Source organism: Hyperolius riggenbachi, chromosome 6 (genome assembly GCF_040937935.1).
Source record: "Hyperolius riggenbachi isolate aHypRig1 chromosome 6, aHypRig1.pri, whole genome shotgun sequence".
Classification (NCBI taxonomy): domain Eukaryota; kingdom Metazoa; phylum Chordata; class Amphibia; order Anura; family Hyperoliidae; genus Hyperolius; species Hyperolius riggenbachi.
The window spans coordinates 295,134,833-295,162,777 of record NC_090651.1 but is presented as its reverse complement, the minus strand read 5'-3'; the positions used below and the strand labels follow the sequence as shown (position 1 = coordinate 295,162,777).

General features: G+C 45.1%; 1 protein-coding gene across 1 annotated transcript in view; it reads right to left on the bottom strand.

The window, feature by feature from the left end:
• Window positions 1-4,647: 4,647 nt before the first annotated feature.
• The window catches only part of LOC137521615 (sulfotransferase 2B1-like), a 43,627-nt gene continuing 20,329 nt past the window's right edge, over window positions 4,648-27,945 (bottom strand). Inside the window, exons 4-7 of the mRNA XM_068241092.1 lie at window positions 24,463-24,589; window positions 15,096-15,193; window positions 9,839-10,019; window positions 4,648-4,809 (exon numbers count right to left, since the gene is read on the bottom strand). Coding sequence (XP_068097193.1) covers window positions 4,694-4,809; window positions 9,839-10,019; window positions 15,096-15,193; window positions 24,463-24,589 — 522 coding nt within the window. The 3' untranslated portion in view covers window positions 4,648-4,693. The remainder of the gene's footprint in view (window positions 4,810-9,838; window positions 10,020-15,095; window positions 15,194-24,462; window positions 24,590-27,945) is intronic.

Genomic DNA, 27,945 nt, shown 5'->3' with positions numbered 1-27,945 from the left:
GTCCTGGACAACATGGGCGGTATTGAGTGGGTTTTCTTGGGTGCTCCCCTGTGGCCTGTACGTGAACCGTCAGGGGAAACACCTCTTCCCTTGCCCCTCCCTCTTTCACCGGATTTCTTCCTCATTTCACTTATCCTTAAAGTACACGCTGACTGGCAGCAGTACAGTGGCAGTACAGAAATGCTATACAGTGGTGGGTGAGCGGTGTACCACTATTGTCAGCAGCGACACAGAGCACAATGCTATACAGTGGCGGGTGAGCGGTGTACTACTGTTCCCAGCAGACACAGAGTGGAAGTAAACACAATGCTATATAGTGTGGCTGAGCCGTGTACACAGAGTGGCATTAAACACAATGCTATATAGTCTGCTATATAGTCACCCCGAACAGGGTGATGTTCTGCAGAACCCGAACAGTGGCAAACACTGTTCGCCCAACACTACTGGGAGGGAACGCAGATTTTAGTACCTAAACACACGATACAACATGTTTTCCGGGGTCAGACTCTGAGGCACATACAGATGGTCCCGATCATCATCCTCATCATACAACTCTTCTCCTGAGTCTGACCCACCCACCACCTCTGCCACCCCAACATCCCCAGACACAGACCCCTCATCGTCCTCAACATTAACTTGGGATGCTGGCCTGAGCCAGACCTCCTCCTCCACATCAGGCCCCATCATCTCCTCAATGGCAGCCCTCATTAATCGCTCTGGCGACGGACCGATGGACACAACGTTCTCCTCCGGGGAGGGCTGCTGCTGACCACTGGCTGCTGGGGTGGATGTTATAGCTTGCGTGGGGCGTTGGCTGTTGCTGTTGTTGGGAGTGCTGCTCACAGCGGAGGTCTCTGGGGAACTCATGTTGAGCTCCTATAGTGGTTGACGGTGAGTGGAGTATTACTGATCCCAGCAATATACACACTGACTGGCAGAGTACGCAATGCTATATAGTGTGGCTGAGCGGTGTACACAGAGTGGCAGTAAACACAATGCTATATAGTCTGGCTGAGCGAGCGGTGTACTACTGTTCCCAGCAGAATCAGAGTGGCAGTAAACAATGGTATATAGTCTGGCTGAGCGGTGTACACAGAGTGTCAGTAAACAATGGTATATAGTCTGGCTGAGCGGTGTACACAGAGTGTCAGTAAACAATGGTATATAGTCTGGCTGAGCGGTGTACACAGAGTGTCAGTAAACAATGGTATATAGTCTGGCTGAGCGGTGTACACAGAGTGTCAGTAAACAATGGTATATAGTCTGGCTGAGCGGTGTACACAGAGTGTCAGTAAACAATGGTATATAGTCTGGCTGAGCGGTGTACACAGAGTGTCAGTAAACAATGGTATATAGTCTGGCTGAGCGGTGTACACAGAGTGTCAGTAATCAATGGTATATAGTCTGGCTGAGCGGTGTACACAGAGTGGCAGTAAACACAATGCTATATATAGCGTGGCTGAGCGAGGTGCACAGTGGCAGTACACACAATGCTATATAGTCAGGCTAAGCCGTGTACACAGAGTGTCAGAAAACACAATGCTATATATAGCGTGGCTGAGCGAGGTGCACAGTGGCAGTACACACAATGCTATATAGTCAGGCTAAGCCGTGTACACAGAGTGTCAGAAAACACAATGCTATATATAGCGTGGCTGAGCGAGGTGCACAGTGGCAGTACACACAATGCTATATAGCCAGGCTAAGCCGTGTACACAGAGTGTCAGAAAACACAATGCTATATATAGCGTGGCTGAGCGAGGTACACAGTGGCAGTAAACAATGCTATATATATAGTGTGGCTGAGCGAGCGGTGTACTACTGTTCCCAGCAGCGACACACAATGACTGGGGGGGACCCTGGCTAGCGTGGCTGGAGAGCGAACTACCCTGCCTGCCTACCCAAAGCTAAACCCACAGAGAAATGGCGGAGATATGACGTGGTTCGGGTATTTATTTACCCGAACCACGTGACCGTTCGGCCAATCAGAGCGCGTTCGGGCCCGAACCACGTGACCCGTTCGGCCAATCACAGCGCTAGCCGAACGTTCGGGGAACGTTCGGCCATGCGCTCTTAGTTCGGCCATGTGGCCGAACGGTTTGGCCGAGCACCGTCAGGTGTTCGGCCGAACTCGAACATCACCCGAACAGGGTGATGTTCTGCAGAACCCGAACAGTGGCGAACACTGTTCGCCCAACACTACTCTTACCTACCCACCCTGTTTTAAAAGAACAGGCAAATGTTTGTGATTTCATGGGGGCAACCATCTTTCTCATGGGGGCAGCCATCTTTTTGGTTGAAATGAGGTGACAGGGAGCATGAGACACAGTTCCAACTGTCCTGTGTCCTGATCACCCCTCCCAGCTGTGTGCGCTAGGCTTCAAATCTCAAATTCAAAATTAAAAAAAATGTTTGCACCAAAACAGCATAATGAGAACAACAACATCAGAAATCCCATCATGCTTTGTATAGCATCAGGGGGAAAATGCCCGGGCAGTTTTCTTCTGTGCAGCTAAAAATGAGGCTTGGGTAAGAAAAACAATGTTCTGATGCTGTGAAACGGTTAAAGAAACACCAAGCCTTTTCAGTGCTGCTAAGTAGATTTTTAGTCTGGAGGTTCACTTTAAGTGATTGAGGTTCAAATTCTTTTAATTCACACAATTTTGATGGCAGGAACCCGAAATCTTACAAACTTGGTCATTGAGTGACTATGTTAAGGTTACAAAAAAAAAAGTGGAATCAAAAACAGATTTCCCTGGGAAAATGTAAACAGCAGCCCTTCTTCACTGTTAATGGCAGGGTTCTTAAACTTTGCACAGTTGGTCACTGGGTGACTGGGATTAATATTCAGAAAAGTGGGTGGAGCCTAAAAAAGCCAATCAAAATGTGCCTGTTGATTTTCAAGGGGAATATTTAATCTGCTGCCATTCTTGCACTGTTAATGTCACAAGCCTCAAACTTGGTACAGTTGGTTATTGGGTCACTGGGGTACAAATTCAGAAAATGGGGTGGAGCCACAAACAGCCAATCAGATTTGTTTTTTTTTTTTTTACTGGGAAAATACAGATGATTGATGCCAAGAGCCACAAAGCACACAAACTTGGTCATTGAGTGACTGTGTGTCCTAGGTACAAAAAATGGGCAGAGCCAAAAACAAATTTCACTGGGAAAAAATAAACTGCATGCCTTCTTGCACTGCTAATGGCAGGGTTCTCAAACTTTGTCCAGATGGTCTCTGGGTGACTGAGATTATTATTCAGGGAAGTGGGTGGAGCCTGTAATAGCCAATCAAAATTCACCTGTTGATTTTCAAGGGGAATATTTAAATTGCTGCCATTTTTAATATGGCTACCACTGTTAATAGCAGATGCCTCAAACCTTCTACAGTTGGTCATTGGGTGACTGGGGTGTAAATACTAGACAGGAGTGGAGTCACAAACAGCCAATGAGATTTGTTTAATTTCTATGGGAATATACAAATTATTGATGCCAAAGCTCACAAACTTGGTCATTGAGTAATTGTGTGCTAGGGTTAGAAAAAGTGGGCAGAGCCAACACAAGCCAAATACATACCCGGGCAACGGCGGGTCATCAGCTATGGAAAGTACTATAACTGGGGCCATTATAATGGAGCACACTATAATGGGGTTGCTATAATAGAAGGTACTACACCTGGGGTCACAATAAGGAAGAGCACTAAAATGAAAGACAATATAAACCGGGGCAATATAACAAAGGGCGCAATGATGGAAGGAGCTATAACTAGGGTACTTTGAAGGGTGCCATAATGGGGGCACCATCATTAAAGACACTTTAAGGAAGGGAGCCCTAAGTGAGGCATTGTAAAGGAGGTGGGCACAGTAATGAGTAGTATACTACTGGGGGACACAATAATACATATTTTACTATGGCAGTTCTTAAAGTATATCATATTTTTGCTCTTCAGAATTTTGCAGTATTTTTTATGCATAAAATATCTGTTCAGTTTTAGCCACACCCCTTATTCTCTCCCCATTTTGCCCCACCTCCTTTCCACTGTGCTGTGTGTGCAGGCCACTTACTATCAACCTTCTTCTTTTTCATTTTCAAGTGTTGATAGGGGTGTAAGACTTTAAAGTAAACCTGCGAGACAAAATAGCAAAAGTTACATACTTACCTCAAGAAGGAAGCCTCTGGATGATCCAGAAGCTTGTCTGATCCTCCTGCAGCCCACTGATGGTCGCTGGAACCCTCTTCTTCTTTGTGGCATTGCTCTTGTCCATGTACAAGTGCGGCCATACAGCACAGGTGCTCTGACTCACAGAGGAAAAAGGCGTGCACAAGCAGCTCCATGCTACTGCATGGCCACAGACCATCCTTGCGCCTGCGCAGAGTGGGCTGCATTTGTACATGGAGAGAGCCCAGCTGTATGAACCTATTTGACAATCTCTTCTTGAATATGTTTAGGCAGTCCCAATGCTGGATTGGTGGGAGTGAGGAGGATGGGGCAGGCCCCATAGGCTTCCCGCTACTGAGGTAAGTATCTAACTTTGGCCGTTTTTTTTCCCTACAGGTACAGTTTAAGCCCACGTTATGACTTATGTAATACATTTTTTTCAAAAATATCAGTAGCTCACATTTCCCATAATTTCCCAGAGGAGCAAAAACTTGAAAATCTCATTTATGTTTATTGTGATATTTATAGTTATACTATTCACTCTTGTTCCCAGTAAAAAGGCATGTTGAGGTCTTTCATTTTCTCTCGATAAACTCTGTCAAAATATTCACTCTGGGCCACTGTAAAATGGTTCTTCCAGTCTCCAGAGACCCCTGTAAAAAAGCAAAGTCATGGTATGATAAGCAGGAAACAATACTATTTCCAAAACCAACTAAACTTTGAATCCCCAGATCACTGTCCCATTTTGAAATGCATATGATAGTAAATTTGAATTATTTGTCCTTACACTAAATTATGTCTATTGCATGTCTGCACTTTTTTTTTTTTTTTTTTTATTCAATAGTTTTTTATTGAGTTTATCAAATTACAAAAGCATAACAAAGTACAATGAACATGGTTTAGGCCCCAAAGGCCACTTCTTACAGAGGAATACCAATGCATACAAAAAGCGTCTGGCCTTGCCATCACACACGTGGCGAAACTGAAGGAAAACCTCTGATGTGGAGAAATCCTCAGTCGGTCGTGCTGAGGGATTTCGTTGACCGAGAAGTGCTAGATTATTATTGCTACTAAGAAAAACTACTAATGGAATGATTAACATAGAGCGAGACATTATCTCTAAAATTAACATGCAGGGCTATCATACCTCTACCATATGCTTGCATTATACAAGGAATTACTAATGTACCTGGGCTGTATTAAGTACAGAAAAATTAAAATACATCTATAGAGTTAGTACATGGACTCCGATTACTCCTGCCAGTCCGAGCGAAGTCAAAAGACAAGAGACATGGAGGGCTGATCGTCCTTTAGTTGATCGACATGATGTAGTCAGGACCTATTTGTTCCCTATGGGCTCTTAATCTTGATTCCAAGCAGAGGTTATATTGTGTTAACCACCCTGGCGTTCTATTAAGATCGCCAGGGCGGCTGCGGGAGGGTTTTTTTTAAATAAAAAAAAAACTATTTCATGCAGCCAACTGAAAGTTGGCTGCATGAAAGCCCACTAGAGGGAGCTCCGGAGGCGTTCTTCCGATCGCCTCCGGCGCCCAGAATAAACAAGGAAGGCCGCAATGAGCGGCCTTCCTTGTTTTGCTTACATCGTCGCCATAGCGACGAGCGGAGTGACGTCATGGACGTCAGCCGACGTCCTGACGTCAGCCGCCTCCGATCCAGCCCTTAGCGCTGGCCGGAACTTTTTGTTCCGGCTACGCTGGGCTCAGGCGGCTGGGGGGACCCTCTTTCGCCGCTGCTCACGGCCGATCGCCGCAGAGCGGCTGCAATCGGGCAGCACACGTGTGCTGCTCTTTATTTGATGAAAATCGGCCCAGCAGGGCCTGAGCGGCAGCCTCCGGCGGTGATGGACGAGCTGAGCTCGTCCATACCGCCCGGCTGGTTAAGTTAATTAGTTGGGTTAGCGTAGGAATTTCCGTGGATTTCCAATTAGTCATAATAAGGTGTCTGGAGGCTGCAAGAATGTGGAAAACCCCTAATCTATATTTGATCTCCACCTCATCTATACCTATGTTGAGAATTGCTAATGGTGGAGATAGTGAGAATGGGCGATGAGTGAAGGATGTTATTTTTCGTTGAATTTCGAACCAATAGTCATCCAATTTTGGGCAGTCCCATAAAAGATGGACCAGGGTGCCCACTTGACTGCATTGCCTCCAACAAAGTGGAGATTGTGAAGGATAGATAGCAGCCAATTTCCTGGGAGTTAAGTACCACTTCAAAAAAATTTTTTGAAGAGTCTCCCAGTGAGTTAGGCAGTAAGCAAGTTTGGAGGCAGCCCGTGTTGCTTTGATTACATGAATAACTTAGATATTGGTGTTTAAATCATAGGACCAACATTTAGCGTATTTTGCTAATAATATCTGCGTGTCTTTTGAGAAGGATCTGTACCACATTGAGATACCTCCTTTTAGCAGAATTGAGCTGTTCAGGAAGGCGTTAATGTGCTTAGGAAGTAAGGGGAGGCAGATTTTCTTTGCCTTTATCTAATGTTGTAGTCTTAAGTAAGTGAAAAACTGTGACCCCTCCAATTTGAACACTTGATTGAGTTCATGAAATTGCCATAGTTTGCCCATTTCATAAATGTTGTTCAGAGAAGAGATTCCCACCTGGATCCACTTAGAAAAGTCTATATGTCTGCACTTTTTTAAAGAGACACTGAAGCGAAAAAAAAATAATGATATTATGATTTGTATGTGTAGCACAGCTAAGAAATAAAACATTAAGATCAGATACATCAGTGTAATTGTTTCCAGTACAGGAAGAGTTAAGAAACTCCAGTTGTTATCTCTATGCAAAAAAGCCATTATCTCTACGACTTTCAAAGTCGTGGAGAGGGCTGTCTTCTGACTTTTATTATCTCAACTGTAAGTGAACAGTTTTCTTTTTATCTGCCAGAGCAGAGGTCATTAGTTCACAGACTGCTCTGAAAGAATCATTTTGAATGCAGAGTGTTGTGTAATCTGCACATATTAGAGAATGATGCAATGTTAGAAAACACACTATATACCTGAAAATAAAAATATGAGAATATTTTCTTTGCTGCTAATCTTCTAGTAATTATTCATAGTACACAACCAATTCATTATATCATATTTTTTTTTCGCTTCAGTGTCTCTTTAAATGTATACCTGGTTGACTGCACCCTGTAGTTGTGCGTTATATGTGCGTTACCTAGGTAATGTGAGTCTTGCTCCTAGTGCAATGCACACTACCTGTCTGGAGTAGTGGTAAAGTTGCTGTGCGCTACCTGCACATGTCAGTTTAAATGACATTTAGTGACTACACCCCAATGAGACAAAACTAGATGCTCTAATTCCTGTCTTTAACATTTGGTTTATGACTGGACTTCAGATACATACATTTTCTGATGTAATTATGCCAACAACTTATTGTTTGTTATAATAAAATCAGAGGGGCGCTGCACATAAACAATTATACAATCTTATTTTATTAGTAACATTTTCTTGGTAAAATTTTCACCACATGTAAAAAAAAAAAGCTTTTTTTCACATGTGGTGAAAAGTTTACTAAGAAAATTTTACTAAGGAAATTTTACTAATAAAATAGGATTGTTTAATTGTTTATGTCCAGCGTCACTCTGATTTTATTATAACAGTTTGTATTCTATTGTTGGAAATTGGGGTACTCCTACTTTCTGAGGTGGCAGCAGGAAGACATCTTTTGTTACTCAGAGGTTTACTATATATTGATATATTCATACCTTAAATATAAATTGTAATTGTTGGCAGCGCCCCCTAATTATATATAATATTCTATTTATTGTTTGTGTTAAGGCACTGACTGCTAGTATGATATTAAACTGCCTACCTATTGTATGCCAATATTTTCACAACATAATACCTAGCAGGACCTGAGACAGTTCTCTGTAAACTAGCTTTACAGAAGGAACTCTATCATGCAATAAGGCTGTATGGAGTACTGTCTCAAATTTAGCTCATGTTCACATAAAATGAGTTTTTTATTAGCAAAACCTCTTGCAGAACTTACTGTTTAAGAGGATTTTTCTGTCCCCTTTAGAAACTGATGAAAGCTAAAGACACAGTGGGAATTCTGTGGCAATGAAAGAAAGGGTGTAACTACAAATCATTGGGCCACCAGCCATATATTGAAGGGCTACCATATTTGCACCCCCTCCACCTGAGGTGACCCCCATGGCCACAGGGCCCATCCATTAGGGAATATATGACACTTGGGGCTACTATGGATAATAGAATAGCCACCAAGGGGCATAACTAGACATAATAGGGTCCCCCTGGAAAAATGAAAACATGGGGCCCCGTTGTCCCTGAACCCCATGCGGGTCACAGGATCAGAAGCTGCAAATGGCAGCAGAGCGTGTTCTGCCGTGAAGCAGTGTCTGGAAGCAGGAAAAAATTACACACACTCACACAACTGACAATTCTGCATGGTGGGAGGAAGTGGCGGGGACAGTTTTTGAGAGCGAAAGGGGAGTTATTTTTGCTAATCGGCGGCACCTGCATTTGGGGAGAGGGAGAAGGAGGGCCCCTCAAAGCCTCCAAGCCCCCCTGCGATGGCAGGGGTTACAGGGGTGATTGCTGCACCCATGACAGCCACCACAACTCCCCCTTTGATAGAAAGCTTGGCCACAAAAAAAAATGTTCTTGGGGTGGGGAAGTCATTCATCCTCCTATAGTTACACACCTCAGTTGACAATTGATATCAGGTAGTCAAAATACTTTGCAAAGACAAAAACAAATAATTGCCTACCTAACATTAGGAAACATATATGCCTTAAACGGGGTTGTAATTAGACCAATGGCCTGGCTGTATCAAACATAAAAACTTCTGCTTCCATCTAAGGCAGGGATTATCCATCTCCAGTACTCGAGGGCCATATTTATGTCAGTGTTAATGGTGGACAGAGAAATTGAGGAAATGTGTTCTACTTGAGGAACCAAACCTTAACTGATTAATTCTCATCAATTAATTTGAGCTGCATCCAAAATGTGTGAATGGACCTCGGCCCTTGATGACTGGAGTTGGACATTCCTGATCTAAGGGAACATACTGCTCAAAGGGTTATCATAAATATTTTTAAATGGTTTTGGAAATGCTTAAATGTATAATGGGACAGAGACACAAGCATTCATTGCTGTTATTGCTCTGGCTCTTTTGTAACGTTTAGGGCACTTTCACACTCAGTCAGTTGGGTTACAATGGAACTCACCGCACTGTACACAATGTGAAAGCCCCATAGTAATATTATTGATGATATTGTCCATAGCAGCACAACAGATTCAGTATGAAAGGGCCCTCAAGGGATGCCTATTAATTTCAAATAATATTTTTTTCTTTTAACATAATGATTAAGTCTAAAATGTATACTGGACTTTTTTATCCATCCTTTAGCTTTAGATTTTGATGATGACGAAAATTTTCTTTTTTTCCTTTTATCCATTGCTCAGCTTTAGCTTTTTTGCTTTTTTTTTTTTTTTACTTAAAAAGAAAAAAATGTTTAGCAGTTAATAATAATAATGATGATGATGATGGTGTATCATGATGATTATCTGTCTGCTGATTCACATAATACACCTCTGCCCCTTTCCTTTGCCATGCACATTTACAGTAGCTGCGAGTAACTTTAAAGTAACTTTACATGTTAGTTAACTGCTGGTCCCCTACCTTTACGTAGAAATGAACCTTTGGTTTGATCCAGTATTTCAGATGACATTTCAGTAAAGTTAGACATCTTATTGTCCTTCATGGTATTGAACGATGAATGTTTTACCACTGAGTCAATCTGAGCATCGCTCAAATCCTTTCCTAGGAACTTGCAGAGTCTGGCTACACTTCCACGATGATCCTGAAAAAAGATGATACAGCCTATTGGTTGGTGTACAGAATGTTGTCCATGAGATTATTAGAGGGTAATTAAAAGCCTATTTTGTAGCAAAGTTTGACAAAAAAATGTTAAGCTTTAACAGAAATGGGCATAATGTATTTGTTTTCTGTACAAACAAAAACCCTCAAAAAAAATAAGATCTCTGGGGGCTGTATAGACATATACATAAAGATGTCATCAATGTAGCCAGGATTAAGGATGACCACCACATACATTATTGTGGATATTTTGCTCAAACATCAAAGTCCAATAACGATGCTCCAGATAAAGAAGACAGTGCTATGCAACTGATTTTGATAGTGTTCTTGTTGGGGCCAATTGTGTTGATAATGTCAAATTTACATGCAGTGGGGAGCCTCTGAATGGTAATAAGTTCATAACTTTATTTTCCAATTTGATGTCTTTTAAGACTGTACATCCACACCATACAAGGATAAGTGAATTTTCCTAAACCTGCTTGGCAAATTTGTTTTTGCGAAAGTTTTGCCATTTTGTGAATTTGCAATGACGTCCATAGGGCCAAATTTCACAAATGAGACTGAGACTGCACTCCCCTCTTGTCATAATCAATGTGCATCCCCGGCACACATTGATTATGATGAGAGGGAAGCACGGTCACAGAGCCGACCCAGCATACAACGTGAGAGGGTCAAAGGGCACTGAACATCTTGAATAATATGCCAGAGCAGTTACAGGGAACGGAGGGGGACACAGCCACAAGGGAAGTGCAGTAAGAGATTACACACCTCCCCATACGCTAACAGCATCTCATTTAGCTAGGGCTTATTTTAGGGGAAATACGGTAGATGGCATATGATGACTATACTGATCCTAACAAAGCCTAGAGCACAGGAGAAGTGCATTACTCTATTATCGTCTATTCCGGCCACCGACAACGCTTCATGTGGAAGCTGTGTAGTGTGTTGGCTGATGAATGGGAGATGTCCTGCACAAAGGAGGATTGTGTGCCCGCATTAATGCAGCATTGGTGTTTTTTTTTATACGCTTGTGAATTTTTATACGCTAGTGAACTTGGGGGCACGTGAGTCACTTTAAACTGGCCAGTATAGCTCTAGTGTATTTTTTAACTTTACACAGAACTAAAACCACACTGCCTATCTCTCCTGAAAGGTACCCTTATGCAGCATGCCCCCAGTAACACTATTCTGACCCAGGCCACTGGGGTTTGGCGTAAGATTAATAGACTCTTACCCTCTTCCTTTTGGGAACACCAAACTCCGCTATGGCACAATCACAAGTTATTTTCAATTGTAATTTCAATTCATGTATTATCAATTGCAGCACACTATGAAAGCGCAATTTCCATCAGGCCTTACCTTAACAGGCACTTTACTGATTATGGAATCTATTAAAAATGGTCCGATTAAACACTCTATTGGTTCCTTATACTTCCTGCTCATAAAACATGTTGCAGAACCTGTGGTTAAACAATCTATGAATAAATGGGTACAACTGGTAGTTCAGCTATAGAAAAGGAATGGGAAGATTGTTTGCTTACTACCCAACAGGTCTCCCTCTATATCAAAGATCGCCTGACACAACTCTAAATTCTCTCTAAACTCAACTCTAAATTCCCTCCCAATGCCTCTAACCAGTTCCCCAAATGTGCTGCTCTAAATCCTTCCTTCCTTCACCTACTATGGCAATGTCCCCCCGTAGCTGACTTCTGGAAGCAAGCAATTTAATTTCTCCATGATACCATGGGTTCACCTGTGTCTTTGATATCAACACTTGCATACTTAACACCTTTGCAGTTAAACAGTGTAATGCCTTTCGATGGATGTTCTCAATATATCCCACAGTGAGAGAATGGAAATTCAGGATCCAAAACTTACTTCCTTTTTAGAAACTTGATTATAAACACAGGGGCTTTCCCACCAAATTTAACAAGATATGGGATCGCTGGCTCAACAACGCCAATCCTTGATATTTATGGTGATACTTTTATTACATGTCCTTTCCTACTAAAATTGATCTTTTGTACTTGTCTAGTTTTATGACTCTGACTTCCAACTTTATTAATTATCAATTCTTATTGTGATGTTGTATAGCACTTATGGTACCTATGGATTCAATAATACACATTCTTTATACTATATTATTTAAGTGAGCTCATTTCTGTACTTTGCACTATTTCCGTATGACATTTTTATCTTTAATAAAAAAACCTTTTTGTCAAAAAAACACACTGCCTCCAGGTATGCATATTGTATACTACCCCACCTTCTGTTTCTTCCCTATTCCTTTATATTCTAAACCTGCAAGGGCAGGGCAAATAATGGGGAAGCATGCAAAATCCATAGCTACAAGCTACAAGATGAAATATATGGTAATATTTTATCAGTATGGCATGAAAATCTTTGTGATGTATTGCTTTTTTTCTATAAACTACTTTGCTGCTTTTTTAAAAGTTTTTGTTTTGCCAGTCAGTTGGACGTCAGTTTAGTCAGTTGGACGTCACATTTTCACCCTGTTTTTCTTCTTGCACTGTTTATGGCTCCTATGAATAGGTCACACTCTGTATCTACCGGTATATGCTCACTGGTGAATGTATGGCAGTATATTGTTTTTGCTTTTTCTGTTAATATATTTTTACCCCTTAAATTGATTTTATACTGTATATTTTGAGCAATACATTTTGTTTTTTTTTTGTCACTTTCATTGTGTTTGTGCTCATATTGCTGCACTCTACTGTACTGTATTTTCTGCTTAGTGGTTGGTGTGCACTCTCACTAAGTTTATAAACTTAATTTTTCCAAAAACACCTTAGTTTTGAATAACTATCTTAGCCATAGGATATTTCTATGTTCTATAATGGATTTTTTTTATTTTTTTTTAAGAGAATCATCAATTGGTGTTCCTATGCAGGTATTTTTGCAAAGTCTACACAGTTCATGGCATTGGGGGATACTACATGAAGGGATACTGGACATGCAAGATAATGGGCCTGATTCACAAAGCGGTGATAACTCTGTTATCACGCCTAAAAGACTTTAGGCGTGATAACCTTTGCACCGCTGAGTTAGCACTGCTTTGTGCTGGTTATCCCGCGCGCAAAGCTTTGCGCGTGCAATAGCGCAATTCTGCACACAGCGCCCACAGGCTTTAATGGGCGCATCGCGCGCACTGCACCGTGCGCCGCGCGATTGCGCGGGAATGTCGCGCGAGTTTCATTTTATCACACCTAAACTGAGTTTAGGCGTGATAAAGGGATTTTCACAGGCGTGCAAACACTTTGCACCGCTTTGTGAATCAGGCCCAATGTGTTTAATTTATATTTAGATGGGAATTGATGTTCCCCTTTATGTACAGAAATAAAAAATGCCATCTAATAGTTAGTAATCATAGTGATCAAATCTGTCACACGACCAGAAGCGGTGGTATTAAAGAAGTTAGTTTCAGGGTCTCTGGTTTGAGCTGCTGCTGACTGGATAGCTTAATTCTACTACAAAGACTCCAAGGGGTCAGACACAGCCTTACTCTCTTGAAGAAGGTTACAGCTTCTAGGTGTGACGGTCTGTTGTGCAGGAAGTGGGCAATGTTTAGGTTACCGACTTGTGTTTACATCAGTTATGCTGGAAACACACGTTGCAATTTCCCGTCCGATCAACGGGTGATCGGACGGTAAGTTGTACCACGTGTATATGTCCAAACTGTCCCCAATTGATAAAGGAATTGATTTTCTTATAATAAGTTTGCAAAGTCTCGATCAGAAACAGATCGGACCCGTTGGAAATAATGAACTGATTCCCGATCAGACGGCAAATTGCATTAAGTGTGCTTTTACACAAACAAAACATGCTATGCAATTGACTGCCTACATAGATCAATAAAAAATTTGTGTCTGTAGTGGGGCTTTAAGCAATCCATACCCATGAATTGGGCACATCAACAGTGCATGAAAATTCTTGGCTGGTCTAATGAGTCTTAATTTCAGCTGTGATATTCAGTTGGTAGGATCAGAATTTTTGGCGTAAACAACATGAGAGTATGGATCACTCCTGCCTTGCGTCAACAGTTCATGCTGGTGGGGTAATGGTGTGGGAGACACTTTCTTGGCCCACTTTGAACCTCTTAGTACCAATTGATTATTGTTTAAATGCCAAAGCCTACCAGAGAATTGGCACTTACCATAACTACATGACTACTTCCAGCAGGTTATTGCACCATGTCACAAAGCTCACATTATCTCAATCTGCTTTCTTGAACGTGACAATGAGTTCAATTTACTCCAATTAGGACAGTTTCTGGACTAAATTGCACCCAGGGCGAGGCTGTAAATTTGCGCCCCCTTTCCCCCACCCCATGGACTCGTGAACCCTTACTTTTTAGGGAGAGTCACACAACCACAGGTCACAGGTGAAGAGAGCGCGGAAAGCCGACTACTCCATGCGCGTTGCGTACTGACGGCCTGCATTACTGTTACAGGACATCAGGTGTCATCACGCAGTGGTGACATGATGATGACTTGACAACTGACGCAGGCAGCCCAGGAGGACTCAAGGAAGGTGATCTCGCTGGTAATATTCCTCTTCCATTTGGATTCACCGCGCGTCACCAGATCCTTAGCAGTTATGTTCTTCTACATGCACCCACTTCTTCTACTTGCCAGTCTGCATCCAGGACGGTCACCCTGGCCACCCTGCCCAAGAAACGGCAGTGACACATGGTCCTCACAGTCAGATCCCAATACAATAGAGCACCTTTGGGATGTGGTGGAACCGGAGACTTACATCATGGATGTGCAGTTGACAAATCTGCAGCAACTGCGTGATGCTTTCATGTCTATGCAGACCACAATCTCTGAGAAATGTTTCCAGAATCTATGCCATGAAGATTTCAGGCAGTTCTGAAGGCAATAGGGGGGCTAACTATGTACTAGCACGGTGTACCTAATAAAGTGGCCATTGATTGTGTATGATGTGCAGTTGTTCAATGAGACATACAGAGATGCTGCTAGAATAGACTGGTTAGAAGAGGTTATAAATAGACATCCATTCACATGCCTTTTCATACCTTTAGAAGCTCTTCATATGTGTTTAAGAAAAATCTGCTCTCGTCCTTCATTTGCATCCAGCCTTTGAGATGGTCAAACCAAGAGCCATACAACATAACTGAAAGAAATGTTACAGTATACTTTTACAAATTAATTTCTTGATGTGAAATGAGCCCTAAATTGTCTCCTGCTAATAATGCAGTTTTAATCCAGGGATTATACCCCTATCCCCCCAACCCTGATATCAAATAATTTCAGTCTGCACATGTACAGCTTCCCTTAAAAGTGCTATTAAACAGGGTACAGAACTTATCTGATGTACTCATAGGGACTCTCAATCCAATAAGGTTTGTATTAGGGCCTATTTCCACTATGCATGAATCTGCAGCGTTTCCCAAAATGCAAGTGCATAGTCCCCAACCGTCCCGTTTTCGTTGGGACTGGCACGATTTGGGAGGGCTCTCCCGCTATCCCGCTATGACCCCCCAGTGTCCCGGCTGGCTGGGGGGTCAGACGCAGGGGCGGACTGTTTGCGCAGGAAGGGAGGCAGCCAGTGAAAGGGAGCTGGTGGCAAAGCGGCGGAGATGGGGGGAAGTCTCCCTCCCCTTCCCTCACCTTGGTGCTCCCATTTCCTGGCTCTCCCTTCCCGGAATCCGGATCAATGTGTCTCTCTCCGATGGCGCAGCGGCTGACAGCGGGCGGGGAGGACTTACCACTGTTACGCAGCCGCCGGAGAGAGCTGTGATCTGTGCGCCGCAAGTCTGGTCTACTCAAGACCAGACTAGCGGCGCACAGATCACAGCTCCCTCTGCCGGCTGGAAGGACATCGGTAAGTCCTCCCCGCCCGCTATCACTCTGCCGCTGCGCCATCGGAGAGAGAGACACATTGATCCGGAAGGGAGAGCCAGGAAAGGGAGCACCAAGGTGAAGTAAGGGGGGGGGAGACTTTCCCCTTTCTCCGCCACTTTGCCACCAGTTCCCTTTCACTGGCCGCCTCCCTTCCTGGGGGCACCTATACACCTGGCTATACTGGGGGCACCTATACACCTGGCTACATATACTGGGGGCACCTATACACCTGGATACATATACTGGGGAGACCTATACACCTGGCTACATATACTGGGGGCACCTATACACCTGGCTACATATACTGGGGGCACCTATACACCTGGCTGCATATACTGGGGGCAGCTATACACCTGGCTGCATATACTGGGGGCAGCTATACACCTGGCTGCATATACTGGGGGCACCTATACACCTGGCTGCTTATACTGTGGAGACCTATACACCTGGCTGCATATACTGGGGAGACCTATACACCTGGCTGCATATACTGGGGAGACCTATACACCTGGCTGCATATACTGGGGGCAGCTATACACCTGGCTGCATATACTGGGGGCAGCTATACACCTGGCTGCATATACTGGGGGCACGTATACACCTGGCTGCTTATACTGTGGAGACCTATACACCTGGCTGCATATACCGGGGAGACCTATACACCTGGGTGCATATACTGGGGACGCCTATACACCTGGCTACATATACTGGGGACACCTATACACCTGGCTACATATACTGGGGAGACCTATACACCTGGCTACATATACTGGGGAGACCTATACACCTGGCTATACTGGGGAGACCTATACACCTGGCTATACTGGGGAAACCTATACACCTGGCTACATATACTGGGGACACCTATACACCTGGCTACATATACTGGGGAGACCTATACACCTGGCTGCATATACTGGGGAGACCTATACACCTAGCTGCATATACTGGGGACACCTATACACCTGGCTACATATACTGGGGGCACCTATACACCTGGCTACATATACTGGGGAGACCTATACACCTGGCTGCATATACTGGGGGCACCTATACACCTGGCTGCATATACTGGGGGCAGCTATACACCTGGCTGCATATACTGGGGGCAGCTATACACCTGGCTGCATATACTGGGGGCACCTATACACCTGGCTGCTTATACTGTGGAGACCTATACACCTGGCTGCATATACTGGGGAGACCTATACACCTGGCTGCATATACTGGGGAGACCTATACACCTAGCTGCATATACTGGGGACACCTATACACCTGGCTACATCTACTGGGGACACCTATACACCTGGCTACATATACTGGGGAGACCTATACACCTGGCTACATATACTGTGGAGATACTTTAAATTGATATATTACTAATTTTAAAATGTTAATATGAAGGAAAATGAACCAGGATAGAAAGGACCAGTGTGGTTTGAATTATAAAACCACATATTTTTCTTAGGAAATCTTTATGGTATGCGTGACTAGGGGTGTGGTGGGGCGTGATAAGGGGTGTGGCAGGGGTGTGGCTTAAGTGTCCCTCTTTCTCATCTCAAAATGTTGGGAGGTATGCAAGTGGGGCAGAGAAATGCTGTCTGTTTAACAAATGAGTTGCCAACCAGAATCTGGATGGCATGCTGCAGATTTAGGCAGCCAGCATGGCCACACTAATGATATAACCACTAAAGATAGGTTTAAAGGGAGTCTGAAGCCAAAAATAAAAAAAACAGATACTTACCTAAGGAGGAGGAAGGCTCTGGGTCCTATAAAGCCTTCCCATTCCTCATCTCATGCCATCGTTCCTGCGCTGGCTCCCCCATTAGCAGTCTCTGACCCATGGGTCAGAGACTGCTCTCTTCCGCTGCAGGTGGGCTTTGGAAGTCTTTGGAAGTCTTCCGGACACTGTTGTGGGAGGAGGAAGGGGTTGTGAACATTGTGGGTAGGCCATCAATGTTTTGTTGGGTGACTCCATGACTTGTAACTATGCCCTGGATTTGTTACAGGAAATTAACATAAGAAAAATTTCACTTGAACTTTATGGAGGAGAAACAGGACAAAATCTATGTGAGTGTATGAACCAGCACAGGTTCACTATAACTGCAAAAACACACGTGATGTGATCAGGGCTGTGAAGTCGGTACAAAAATCATCTGACTCCAACTCCGACTCTGACTCTTCAGTTTATGAAACCACCGACTCCGACCCCAACTCCAACTCCTGGTACCCAAAATTACTTTGACTCTTCCACTCCGATTCCAACTCTGACTCCACAGCCCTGTATATGATGTTTAAGCAAATAAGTTGTTTTATCTATTTGTCATTAATTAGCTAGCATCCCTGTGAGACCCTCCTGATGTTATAATTAATGACATTTATTTTTGTTTGCAAAACAATAGGAATAGATTCCTATTCTAATTGCTTGTGAAAGTCTGACTTTTGTTTGTTCACACTTTATTTCCTGGTGGCTGTAATTTCAAACAAAGCCTGTATTACTTACAACCTTGTTTAAACTTGCAGGAGACTTGCAGGATTCTCCCCTCATTACTTAATTTGCAAAATGTCTGCCAGCTGACTAGGCCATCCTGATTACACATTGCTCTAGTCCTGTGTGTATATACACTGTGTGCCAAATTATTATGCAAATTGTATTTAAGTGTCATAAAGATTAAATATTTTGTTTTTCAATTAAACTCATGGATGGTATTGTGTCTCGGGGCTCTTTCAATCACTTTCAAAGGGCGAAAAAATTAACCAGAATTCACCAGCAATTCAGTAGCATTATGCAGTAATCTAAGGTAATTTACACCATTTATAACTTTACAAACCCTGCTAAAAACCATTTCAGCCTACACAGCCAGGGGCGTAACAATAGGCCCTGCAGCACCTGCGCCCGCGGGGGGGCCCGGCCCCCCCACTGGGGCCCGCTCAGGGCCGTTTTTTGGGGGCTGGAGGGGTGGCAGCATGAGGGGAAAGCCTTGCCCACAGTCGGCGGGGAGAGGGGTAGTTCCCCCCTCTCCCTCACCTCGGGGCTCTCCCCTCTGCGCTCCCCTCCAGCTAGTTAACGTGTGTGGGCAGCGGGCAGCAGCGGCGTCAGGATACATACCTTCTTCCTTGCGTTCCATCGCCGCCTTCTCGCTCTAGCGGCTGACGTCACTTCCGCTTCCGGAAGTGACGTCAGCCGCTAGAGCGAGAAGTCGGCGATGGAACGCAAGGAAGAGGGTATGTATCCTGACGCCACTGCTGCCCGCTGCCCACACACGTTAACTAGCTGGAGGGGAGCGCAGAGGGGAGAGCCCCGAGGTGAGGGAGAGGGGGGAACTACCCCTCTCCCCGCCGACTGTGGGCAAGGCTTTCCCCTCATGCTGCCACCCCTCCAGCCCCCAAAAACCGGCCACGAGCGGGCCCCAGGGGGGGCCCGCTCTGAAATTTTGCAGGGGGGCCTGGTGGGGCTTAGTTACGCCCCTGTACACAGCCAATTATTATTCCTTGTTCTCCCACTCCATGACTCCCCCACCTTTCTGCACTGACCTCCCTCCCCATCCTCTACTACCCTCATATTACTACAACATGCTCTACCTCCACCTGCTCTTTCACCACCTCTGTCACCCATACCTTACCTCATCTGATTCGAGCCTCCCAGTCTGCCACCACTGCCTGCCCACATTCCACTCTATTCCCCCATCTGCAACCCCCACCCTCCCACCTGCCACCCCCACCCCAGTGTATCCAAGCCTCCCACTCTCCCATCCACCCCCACACAACCCACCCCACTCCATCACTAACTCCTTACACCTCCCACTCTAAACCCTTATCCACCTCCCACTCAGTCCCATCCTGCACCCACAATCACCTCCTCCCTTCCCTCATTCCCATCCCAAGCTTTCACAAGCACACACCATCTCTCTCCTGCAGACTCTGAAATGTCAGATCAGTCCTTAATAAACTCACAGAAATCCACCACCTTTTCCTCTTTCCGTTAAATACTATTCCCCCTCCGCATCATTGCATCTCAGAGCGTGGTGTAATTCAGGGTCCAGAAATCGTGGGAGCCCTGAATTACTTTTACGTGCCCTGTGCAGCATAAGATTGCTGCCATGGGGCACCTGGTTTCGATGCCCAGCACTGAGCTCCGTGCACCAAAACCATCTGCTTCATCCTACACCACCTGCTTCATCCTACATCACTCCCTCTCATCCATCCTTCCCAACCTTACCTGCTAAAACCCCACTGTTGCCCAATACATCTAGGCCCTTTCATGATCCCTAGACATTGCTGCACCCCCTGTCTTCTGCCCCAGCCATCCCAAGAACCCTAAACCCTGGCACAACACCCACACTCGCAACCTCCAAAAAAAGACACAAACCTCTGAACGCAAATGGAGGAAATCCCACCTCAACTCTGACTTCTTGGAGTACAAGGCCAACCTGCAGCTGTTCTATTCTGCTTTATCGGACACCAAACAAAAATACTTTGCTGTCCTGATTGGATCCCAAGCCTTTAACCCATGGCACCTCTTCACCACCTTCAACTCCCTTCTTAACCCTACCACTCCACCCCCACCTCCACCTTCTCAGCCACTGATCTGTCCACCCACTTTACTGACAAAATAGCCACCATTTGATGTGAAAACTCCTCCCTCCACTCAACCACTTCTCTCCCCCCCCCCCTGCATACCTTTACCCCACTCCACCCACCACTCTCTGCCTTTACTCTTGTCACAGAGGATGAAGTCAGTCACCTCCTAGCTACTTCTCCTGCTACCTCCAGCCCCCTAGACCCTGTTCCATCCAACTTTCTCCGTCTACACTACCCCATTCTAGCCCCAGTCCTCACCTCTCTATTTTCCCTCTCTCTCTTCACTGGCACCTTCCCCTCTGGCCTCAAAAAGGCCACTGTACTTCCCCTGCTAAAAAAAAAAAAGAAACTCACTCAACCTCTCACTCCCATCCAGCTACCGCCCTATCTTCCTCCTCCCTTTTGCATCTACACTCTTGGAGCATCCACCAACACACGACCCATTACCTTTGCTCCATCTACCTGTTTGACTCCCTACAATCAGGATTTCAGCCAGCCTACTCCACTGAGATTGCCCTCACCAAGGTCGTCAATGACCTCCTGCTCACCAAGGCAGAAGGAAAATACTACATTCTCCTTGACCTCTCATCAGCATTTGACACAGTCGATCATTCCCTGCATCTCTAATCCCTGCAATCTGCGGGTATCCCAGACCTTGCCCTAGCTTGGTTCTCTTCATACCTCTCAAATCGTTCCTTTAAGACCTCCTTCAATGGTTCCTCCTCAACCTCCACCCCCCTCTCAGTCAGGGTCTACCAAGGCTCTGTTCTTGGTCCCCTGCTGTTCTCAATTTACACTGCCTCCATCGGCAAACTTATTTCCTCTCTGGTCTTCAACAGACACACAGACACAGAACATTTTTTATATTGCGCTTTTCTCCTGGAGGACTCAAAGTGCCAGAGCTGCAGCCACTAGGACGCGCTCTATAGGCAGTAGCAGTGTTAGGGAGACTTGCCCAAGGTCTCCTACTGAATAGATGCTGGCTTACTGAACAGGCAGAGCCGAGATTCGAACCCAGGTCTCCCGTGTCAGAGGCAGAGCCTTTAACCAGTACACTATCCAGCCATCTACTTCAACTATCACCTACATGCAGACCCTATACAAATCCCTTCACTGGCTTCCAATCTGCTTTAGAATAAGCTTCAAGATCATATGTTTGGCCCACAAATCTATACACAAGTCCTGCCTGACCTACATCTCTGACCTGATCAGCAGATACACAGCTGGTCGCCCACTTTGCTCCTCTAACAACCTCCTCCTAACCCTCCCAAACATCTCGCACTCTCATCATGCATGATTACAGGACTTCACTAGAGCTGCCCCCATCCTTTGGAACTCTCTCCCACTGCTCATCAGACTTGCCCCCTCCTTCAACACCTTCAAACATGCCCTCAAAACTCACCTCTTCAAAGAAGCCTACCCAACTTTAACATTGCTCTAACGCTCTCTGCCGAGAACCTCTCAATGCAGCCCCCCTCCTTTCGTGTCACCATCCCCTTCTTCTAGATTGTAAGCCCTTGGCAGGGCCCTTTCTCCTTGTGTATCATACTTGATTGTGCACTATACCCAGAATAATGTGAACTTGTATTATTGGGACTACCACTCCAGTGTATGATCTGGCATCGTATTACTACCTGTATTGTTTTGTGTATCTTATTGCTTATAACCTGTACTCTGCTGTTGTATCTTATTGCTTATTACCTGTATTGTGTTGTCAACAGTGGTGCTCATCCGGGTTCCAGATATCCGGGTAACCCGGATATCTGACCTTTTTTCAGCTATCCGATTCGGATTCTGGATTTCTGAGCAAATCCGGATAGCTATCTGCGGATATTTGGTCGCATACCCGGAAATCCGCAGATAAGGAGATGACATCATTGAGCTAATCAGAGGGCTCCCAGCAGAAGCCCTAGCAACCAATAACAGAAGGGAACCCTGGCCAGCCCCACCTGAGCTCATTGAGCCAATCAGAGGGCTCCCAGCCTAAACCCTGGCACCCAATCACAGAAAGGAACCCTGGCCAGGCCCCCCTGTATAATAAGAAGGGCTTCCATGATGAGAAATCTCGTCCTTGCTTGTGAATGCTCACTGAGAGACATGCTCCAGTGCTGATGGCCTAGCAAGTGCTGTATATAGTGATAATCCTAAAGCTGTTCAGTGATTAACCTCTTCACTATCACTACACTATTGTTATATTGTTAATTAGGTAGCAGCCAGCTAGCTTGATTTCATTCAGCGAGTGACAGTCAGAGTGTATGCTGCAGGGCTGCTGCAGCTGCTATGTGTCTGTGTGTGTGCTGTGCACAGACCAGGCCAGCTGCTGCCTGCTGGCCAGCTAGCCTTAGCTACAGTATAGGTTAGTTTAGGGAATAGGATTACTGTGTTATTGTGTAGTTAGTACTGTAGTACTGCAGTCAGTGCTAGTAGTTGTTAGAGTATTAGTACTACTGTGTTAGCTTACTACAGAACTGCTGTGCTGTGAGCAGTGCCAGTGTGACAGTTAGTGTGCAGTAGTGTCTTCTCCTCTGCTGTCTGACTGTCACTCGGCACTTGGCACTTTGCATTTGTCACTTTGCACATGGCACTTTGCACGTGGCACTTTGCACATGGCACTTTGCACGTGGCACTTTGCATGTGGCACGTGGCACTTTGCACATGACACTTGCAAAGTGCCACATGCCAAGTGCCACGTGCCAAGTGCCAAGTGCAAAGTGCCACGTGCAAAGTGCCATGTGCAAAGTGCCTCATGCAAAGTGCCAAGTGCCATGTGCAAAGTGCAAAGTGCCACTGCCAAGTGCCACGTCCGGCATGCTCCTGGCAGATGTTACACCTGCTGCTGCTGCATTGGCCTGCTCCTGCTGCCTGTGCTGCTCACACCGCCAGGGTGCCACAGGCCACTGCTGCTGTGCTGATATCACCTATATTTAACCCAAAACACAATTGCTGCGTAATTTTTTGGAGGTGTCTGGGCTGAAAACAGTCCCAGATGTGCGGTTGGACTTTAGACACAATGTGGGTTGCACGACCGCTGTCTGGAATCTAGTTCTGATGTTAATTGACAGCCATTTTTTTTTTTTTTGGGGGGGGGGGGGATTTTAAGTCCCCACATCATCAATTTGTGTTACCCTTTAAAAAAACATGATGCTACATTCCTCATTTGCCCTTAAAAATGTTTTAAAAGCAATTTAAAGGCCACTTCCGGTTTCCCTATCCAGATATCCGAATCCGCCCGGATATCCCGGATACTGGGGTCGGATATCCAATTCTATTCGGATACCCAAAAGTTCGGATTCGGATATCCAGTCAGGATATCTGGGTATTGGGATCAATTCGGATTTTGAAAAGGGGTGTCCGAGCACCCCTGGTTGTCAGTCATCCCTGTTATCATTGTCTGTAATCTTATTTATTGTACAGCTCTGTGTAATATGTTGGCGCAATATGAATCCAATAAATAATAACGTATTTCCTTTTAATGTCCGGTGTATATAAGCTTCCTTGTCAGTAGATATGTTGGTGAACCGTTCGCCAGCAAATCTCTATGGGCCGCTACTACTTCTGGGTGGCTATGACCCATAGTAGTACGGCTGCGCTGGGCCGACGATGCGCATCTTTGATTGTGCGCCTGTTGCTGAGCACTCTCTGCGCATGAGCGTGACATCACTCATCATCAAGGACGCGCATCGCCGGCTAAGCGCAGCCGTACTACTCCGGGTCATAGCGACCCGGAAGTAGTACAGGGTGAGGGGTTCGCCAGTGAATGGTTCCCGAACCGTTCGCCGACATCTCTACTTGTCAGCAGATAGGAATTGAGTCTGAAAGAAGGCTTATTAGCTGGAAGCTTACTCTTTCTTCTAAGTTACCCAATAAATGGTATCACCCTGATTCAAAGCTTCTTGCTTTTAAGTTGAGGAAGGGGAGACATTTTGCATTTGGAATTATTTTTACTGACAAACTCACCATTTCCCTCCAAAAAGTCATCAATAGATTGTTGAAAATCATCATTTTCTTCGAAGTAGCAATGCATTTTGAGGAAGTGGAACAAAGACACAATTATGTCTTTAGGGTTTCGCATTGTGTAGATAACCTGGAGGGTAAAAGAAGATGATTTATACATTTTATACAACTGTGGTTTATGTAACAAGATGGGCTTTAATTCACTAAGACCTGTTCAGCAAAAAATAATCGGTTGGTAAATTACCGCATTCACACATTCGGTAATAGTTTGGTAATGAACTGAAAAACATGACTTCAATGCACTAAGATCTGTTAGGTAAAAAGTAGAAGTCTTACCAGCTGTGGAGTAGGTCTTGCAGGCAATCTGTGTTCTGCTATGGTGATGTTCAGGCCATAGTTGTGATGATTTTTCTGATACAAGAGGTCTGCCTAAAACATAAGCTGTTCCTTTGTAAGATGCTGCTTCTGTCCTACAAGAGTAAAAGGCATCCCGTCGTCCTGCTAGTGCTTTTTAAAACACTAGCGCAATAGAAAGTATATGCCAGTGATCTCACTGCTGCGATTGCCACTGATCATCATGGGCTATTTGTCATTAGCGCCAATCACAAAACGCATGACATGCAGCATTTTGCCGCGATTCTGGAGCGATCACAGTACAGTGCTTAATAAAGCACTGATCGCAATCGCTCTGAATTGCAGAAGTATGAGCAGTAATTTTACCCTGCTAATCACAGTAAAATAACTTGTTTCGCAATATATAGTGTGAATGGGCCCTTAGACTGCTTGCCTCCTCTGGTCTCTCTGTATCTCTGTAACAGTCTTTCCTTTTTCACATCTAAAAGGCTACAGGGGAAACCTCTGAATTTGCCCTCGTCCAGCATCTTGTGTTTTGTTTATATATTTGATGTCCTGCCCAGTGGTATATCAGTACCAATGGGGTGAGTAGTTAGACAGAGTGGCTCCTTTTATTAGCTGGCTCCTTTGCCTTCCATTTTCCCAAATTGCTTTTTGTTAGCTACTGACAGCTTCGGGTTAGAGGTAAAATACCAAATATCTCACTTGTTTTACTGCGTGCTTAATAGTTGTGAATTGCCATTTATTTAGGTATTTACCACAGATGGCAGTGAATTACCTCTCTAGTCTGTAATTTTACTTTTCCATACAGTAACAGCCTTAGTAAACAAATATTTGACAAACTGTTCAGTAAAATCAGCTGTTTTCTCTATTACTGAATGCAGTAATGCTTAGTGAATTGAAGCCAATGTCTTTGACTGCAGCACTATTATACTGTACATGTATGCAATGTTGACATTGTCTGCAGTACAGAATACATATTCATACTATTAACAGAGGGAATCACAATTTAATTCCTACCACAGTCTAAAGACAGTATAGGGCAAAACTAAAAAAAATTGCACAGGAACCCTTCTGGAAAAAAAAATCCCCAAACCTCGCTGCCATAGGCGCCCGTTGTAAAAGCCGTGATTTGCGGCAAAGGAGGGAAATTTAGGCACCTGGTGGTGCCCGCTACCTGGCACCTACTAAAGCGGAAATTTACCTTCATTGCCACAAATTGTGTCTTTTACAAAGGCTATATGCAGGGAGGAAGGCAAAATTCACTGACGGGAGATGGGGTTTAGGAGGGGGGGGTTAGGCATGGGGGGGCTTAGGGTTAGGCACCACCCGGGGGGTTCTAAGAGTTAGGTACCACCAGGAGGGTTATTAGAGTTAGGCACAGGGGTTTCTTAAGGTTAGGCACCACCTGGGAGGGTCTTAGGGCTAGACACCACCAGTGGTGGTTAGGGTTAGGCATCGTTAGAGTGAGGGTACTGCGTGAGAGTAGGGTTAGGTTCAGACATTACCGATATTATTGGAATCCAGCAGTAGATTATTGCAGATTGTAGCGATATTCTACTAGCAGCAATCCCCTGTGCCCTTTCCCCAGGTGCCTTTTTTTCATATATGCGTTTTAGGAGCTTTAAATGGCTAATCAGTAAGGAAGCTGATTGCCTGCAGGAAATGTACACAAACATGGGGAGAGCATACAAACTCCATCCAAATAGTGTCCTGGCCAAGATTGGAACCATGGTCCCTAGTGCTGCAAGGTGATAGTACTAGCCACTATTTTACCTTGCGCCATGTACCTTCATATGGTATAAGAACAGCTGCAGGATGGCAACATGGACCATTTAGAGACCAAATCAAGCCAACAATTATTTATTTACTATGGACTGCTACAAGGTCAGGAAGTAATTGTTGTTTTTGTTGTCTGTAAAGAATTATTCTTACTGCGTCACTGTTGTGAATAGAGTTGGGCCGAACGGTTCGCCGGCGAACGTGGTTCGCGCGAACGTAGGTGGTTCGCGTGCGGGTACCGCACGCGAACCTTTTGCGGAAGAAGTTCGGTTCGCCCCATAATGCACTGAGGGTCAACTTTGACCCTCTACATCACAGTCAGCAGGCCCAGTGTAGCCAATTAGGCTACACTAGCCCCTGGAGCCCCACCCCCCCTTATATAAGGCAGGCAGCGGCGGCCATTACGGCCACTCGTGTGCCTGCATTAGTGAGAGTAGGGCGAGCTGCTGCAGTCTCTCATATAGGGAAAGATTAGTTAGGCTTAACTTCTTCCTGGCTGCATACCTGTTCTGTTCAGTGAGCCCTCAGCCCACTGCATACCTGTACTGTGATCCTGCCACTGCATACCTGTTCAGTGATCCTGCCACTGCATACCTGTTCAGTGATCCTGCCACTGCATACCTATTCTGTTCAGTGAGCCCTCAGCCCACTGCATACCTGTACTGTGATCCTGCCACTGCATACCTGTTCAGTGATCCTGCCACTGCATACCTGTTCAGTGATCCTGCCACTGCATACCTGTTCAGTGATCCTGCCACTGCATACCTGTTCTGTTCAGTGAGCCCTCAGCCCACTGCATACCTGTACTGTGATCCTGCCACTCCATACCTGTTCAGTGATCCTGCCACTGCATACCTGTTCTGTTCAGTGAGCCCTCAGCCCACTGCATACCTGTACTGTGATCCTGCCACTGCATACCTGTTCAGTGATCCTGCCACTGCATACCTGTTCAGTGATCCTGCCACTGCATACCTGTTCTGTTCAGTGAGCCCTCAGCCCACTGCATACCTGTACTGTGATCCTGCCACTCCATACCTGTTCAGTGATCCTGCCACTGCATACCTGTTCTGTTCAGTGAGCCCTCAGCCCACTGCATACCTGTACTGTGATCCTGCCACTCCATACCTGTTCAGTGATCCTGCCACTGCATACCTGTTCAGTGATCCTGCCACTGCATACCTGTTCTGTGAACCCGCCACTGTATACCTGTTCTGTTCAGTGGACCCGCCACTGTATACCTGTTCTGTGAACCCGCCACTGTATACCTGTTCTGTTCAGTGGACCCGCCACTGTATACCTGTTCTGTTCAGTGGACCCGCCACTGTATACCTGTTCTGTTCAGTGGACCCG